Genomic DNA, 4521 nt, shown 5'->3' with positions numbered 1-4521 from the left:
GATGGCACAGCTCCTCCTGTGCCGGCAGGCACCCCTCGTACCACCATGGGGCCCTCCGGGGGTCAGCTCGCCACCCCCAGCACTTCACACTGGGCTCTTCAGAGCTTACATCGGCTCCTGCCCGCCGTGGGCACCACTCGCCCCCCAGCTGGAGGGTGCCCGGTGGTCTGTGACGGCCACATGCGGAGGCCGGGCTGTCTGGCCTCGTGCCCTGCAGCACTGCCGTCCTGCTGCGCCTTGGCGCGGGTGATGCCACCATCCAGGGAACTGGGCTTCCCCTGCCTGCTTCAGCTTTAACATCTTGCTTGTGGCCACAGAAATTGGCTTCCCACAGTTTTTGGGTGAGTGACCATCAACTGTAGGGAGTTTCCTTAAGCAAGGGCAGGTTGCTGGCTTTGCGTTTGCCAGCCTGCGTCTGTGAGTCCTCCTGCAAGTGTACGTGGAGGTGACACCTTTTTTCCAAGTCTTGCCCTCCTTTGCTCAGCGTTTGACCCTCGCTCTCTCTGCTCTGTCAGTCATCCTGCCATCGAAGGCGTTTAGCTTGCTGGCGTGGGCTGGAAGATGCTTCTCATATTTGTGGGACAACTCATTGTTGATATTTGGGAAGTGGCCACGCAGCTCTGAACTCGGCAGCGATGCAGCCCTCAGAGCCAGCAGTAAATGATGGGCCTTTTCTCCACTCGGCCGTTGGAAAGGGCGTGCGAGAGAGGGACCGATGGATGTTGGGCCAGAAACGTGCGAGGTGGCGACCGTCAGCAGTGGGTGATGTCCAGCGCAGTGCTCTGGGTTGCTGGAGGCTGGGTAAATGCCGCAAGAGCTCAGCCCAGGCTAAACAAAGACAGAAGTCGATAAATTAAAAGCATAGCAAATGCCCCTCTGTCCTCTGGAAAGAAATCTGTGGTGTGATTTTAGGGCCGACAAGAAAGCTGGGGAGGGACTTTTGACATGGGCAGGGAGTGACAGAACATGGGGCAGGGGCTTTAAACTGGAAGAGGGAAGGTTTAGATGAGATACAAGGAAGAAATCCTTCCCGGTGAGGGTGGTGAGGCAGTGGCAGAGGTTGCCCAGAGAAGCTGTGGCTGCCCCATCCCTGGAAGTGTTCAAGGCCAGGCTGGATGGGGCTGTGAGCAAGCTGGTCTGGTGGGAGGTGTCCCTGCCCAGGGCAGGGGGGTTGGAACTGGATGGGCTTTAAGGTCCCTTCCAACCCAAACCCATCTGTGATTCTGTGATTTTCTTTGCCTTCCTGCCACTGGTATAATACAACAACACTAAGTGGCAAAGGCAGAAGTTTTGTTTCCAAAGGTTTCCTTATTTGTGGCTTTGTAGCTGTATGTCAGCTCCAAAAATAATCCACAAATCCACAGGTAAGGCAGTTAAGGAAAAAAGTTCACCTTGTTCACTTGGGCTGCTGCACCTGCTGCACCTCCTCTTGCAGAGCACTTTCTCAAGCTGTTTACAACCATTTTGTTACAGCATTTCTCCATAAGCACTTTTTTTTAATTGATACTTACATGGTCCACAGATCTGGCGGGGGGGTGACGCTTTCAGAGCATGTTGCCTAGTACGTTAGCTGAATTCAGTATTTCAGGGTTTGAGCATTCAGTATTTCAGGGTTTGAGCATGTGGTGAGGGTGAACATACTTTGTTGGGAGTTTGGAGACGGCGACATCACTTGGATGATAGAAAACGAGGGGATTTCACTTACCATCTGCCAGCGCTTTGGCTGTTGGCTCTCCAAGGATCTTGGCCTCTGGCCCTTCTGGTGACACTGCAGAAGGCTGCCAGTGAAACATTGCCTGGGCCAGCACTGTCTGAGGCTGCTCTTTTATCTGGTGGCCTCGTTGCGTGTTTTTCTTTTGTGAGCTAGAAGCACGGTCTAAAATCAACCGCTGTGAAATGTTTGTTGTCAAAGGCTGCTGCTGGGAAAGCACCCGTCCTTATGCACGGTGTGATGGTGTCTGTTAAGGCTAAGCTTGTAGTAGCCCGTCACATCTACGCTGAACATATAGCAGCCCATCATATATAGAAAAGACTAGCAAAAATAATCACACAAGCAGCCAGGCAGAGGCTGAGGACATGCAGGATTGCCTGGGGTATCCGAGGGGCATTATTTCTTGTCTAATAGTTCTCCAGCCCCAGCTGCCTGCATGCTTGGTAGGAACGTGTTTAAACTTTGCAGGTGTTTTTCCTTTACTGAAGGTGATAGGATGAGGTATGCCTGGTGGAGTTACACTGCTGTTGCTGGCTTGATGATTTTAGTTGCTTAGTAAAAATATTAAGCTGCTTACTTGTTTTCTGCCTCTCCTACAGTGTATAATTGGACAGTTGACGAGGTGGTTCAGTGGCTCATTACCTACGTAGAGCTGCCACAGTACGAAGAGACCTTCAGAAAGTTGCAGCTGAGTGGACATGCCATGCCCAGGTCAGTGCTCACTGCATTGTCTTCTGTTCCTCTGGGATGTGTGCCAGGGAGAAAAACAGATCTGAGGCGGCTCGTAACATCGTGTGCAATTCCTCGGCATGTACAGAGCCAAGTCTAATTCCTGTTCCGCTCTGGTTATGTTTAGAGGCTTCAGCTTTGCTGTAGTCCTCTCTGTGGGGAGTGATTTAGCCCTAAGCGAGCATCTGTCTGCTGTGGGTGAAAGCAGAGGCTGCAGTCGGAATTGTGTGGTCGTGAATACTGTCCTTGCTGGTTTGTATGCTAGACTTCACCTGCCTACACCTGAAGCTACATATTTAGAGCTAAAACCCTGGCCTGGATCAGAGCACACCTAGGCTGTGTCCTGGCTCTGCCACAGCCTTCCTTCATAACCCCAGCCCAGTCGTGGAGCTTCTCTGTCATTGTCCATCCTCCTCAGCAAACGAGCATCTCTGCTTTCCGCGTTGTATCTAAGTAGCGTTTAAGTTCCTAGTTCAAGGGCTACTGGTTAGGTATCTCTGCACCACCCGGCACTGGTTTGTGCTGTGTTAATTCGTGCCCCTTGATGCTCCAGCAAAGGAGACTTCTAAGCCTTGTGTTCCTCAGGAGAAACACTGGCTGTGGGTTGGCCTAAGCTCCTGACAGGTTTGAAAAAACTCAGTGGAGTTTTTTGGGTAAAAGTTACTGTCGCTAAAAAGGGACTGGTAAACTGACCGGGAAGGAGGGGTTAACTGGGAATAAAATAACGTTTTCGAGGCAGTGCATGGTGTGCCCACATTTCTTCCAAGCGAGAAGTATAGTCTTATGGTCTATAAAATAAGATGTCAAAGGCTAGCAATATAGGTTTGATTTAAAAAGTATATTAGTGATTGGTAGGACACCAAAAGGTCTGTTTTGATAGGAAATCAGTAACTTAGGTTGTTAGGATTAATGAAATAGGCGTGGCCTTGGTTTTTCCTTTTCTCTCTCCAAGTAAAGCCAAAGACACTGCTGCTTAACTCTTTTGTAAAAAGATCCTGTATCAGAGATTACAATATTTGAGGGATTTCTTTTGTCCTGATAGCCTAAGCAGGGAGCTTTCAGGTCCTGCTCATTAAATTTCTCCTCCTGTAGTCTCCATGATACTGATTTTTGGTCAGTTATTAATCCAGATAGATATGACCATACCTACTTTTTTTTAAATAAATCTTTTTTTTTTTTTCAGGCTAGCAGTGAACAATGCTACCATGATGGGAAGTGTTCTGAAAATGACAGATCGAAGCCACAGGCAGAAACTGCAGCTGAAAGCTCTGGACACGGTGCTGTTTGGGCCTCCTCTCTGTAAGTACCAAAATTCAAAGTCCTTTGGCTGTTCATCAAGAGGACATGTGTCTGCTCAGCATTGAATAGCAAAGATAGATCTTTGTGAACCAAACTTTGCCCTACACAGCCTCACCTCGGGAAATCATCCCTGGTACAGCTCCCCTGAAACAGGAACAGGTTGCCTCTGGATTTATCGGAGCAGCTCTATAGCCTGGGGGCATCCTACCTGCTGGGCTTGCATTTCCATCTCTGACGGGCTGCTGGCCCACTGTCCTGCTGGGATCTCCCACAGCCGTAGGGTAAAACCTTCCCGTCCTTCCTGTTTGTGGTGGTGCTGATGGCATGGTGGGGTTTGCAGCCACCCTGCCTGCTCGGAGGGAAGCTGCTGCCAGGGACCTGGGGCCCCATCGGTGACTCAGGCTGCAGATTCCCTGCCTTTGGACAAGGGAAATGGCAATAGGCTGGGTGGGAAGGCGTTTAGGATGGATGAGAATGAGGAACTGAGTTCCTTTGATGCTGATTATAGGCGTCTGTTGGCGCGATCTCAAAGCCCTCTGATGCTTATCTCGGCGCTGCTCTGGTGCTCCTTTCGCATTCATTCCATCTGGCACATGGGTACTGTCTATTAAAGAGACTTTTGTCTCTCTCCCTCTTACTCATGTCTTTCTCATGAGCTTGAGGTGAACAGAGACGTTGCTTGATCAGGGCCTGTTTCTGCTTGGCGTGGTGCAGACAAGATGGATTTTTATGGCAGACCGTGCTGCCTGTACGTGACTTGAGCCCTCTTCGGCAGTACTTCT

The 4521-nt window shown here is 50.2% G+C and overlaps 1 protein-coding gene across 1 annotated transcript in view; it reads left to right on the top strand.

The window, feature by feature from the left end:
- Positions 1–2310: 2310 nt before the first annotated feature.
- The window catches only part of STIM1 (stromal interaction molecule 1), a gene marked incomplete at both ends in the record, with an annotated part of 33891 nt that continues 31680 nt past the window's right edge, over positions 2311–4521 (top strand). Inside the window, 2 exon segments of the mRNA XM_009704798.1 lie at positions 2311–2422; positions 3624–3739. Coding sequence (XP_009703100.1) covers positions 2311–2422; positions 3624–3739 — 228 coding nt within the window.

Source organism: Cariama cristata, unplaced genomic scaffold (assembly GCF_000690535.1).
Source record: "Cariama cristata isolate BGI_N322 unplaced genomic scaffold, ASM69053v1 scaffold11647, whole genome shotgun sequence".
NCBI classification, from domain to species: domain Eukaryota; kingdom Metazoa; phylum Chordata; class Aves; order Cariamiformes; family Cariamidae; genus Cariama; species Cariama cristata.
This window is presented reverse-complemented; position numbering and strand designations above follow the sequence as displayed.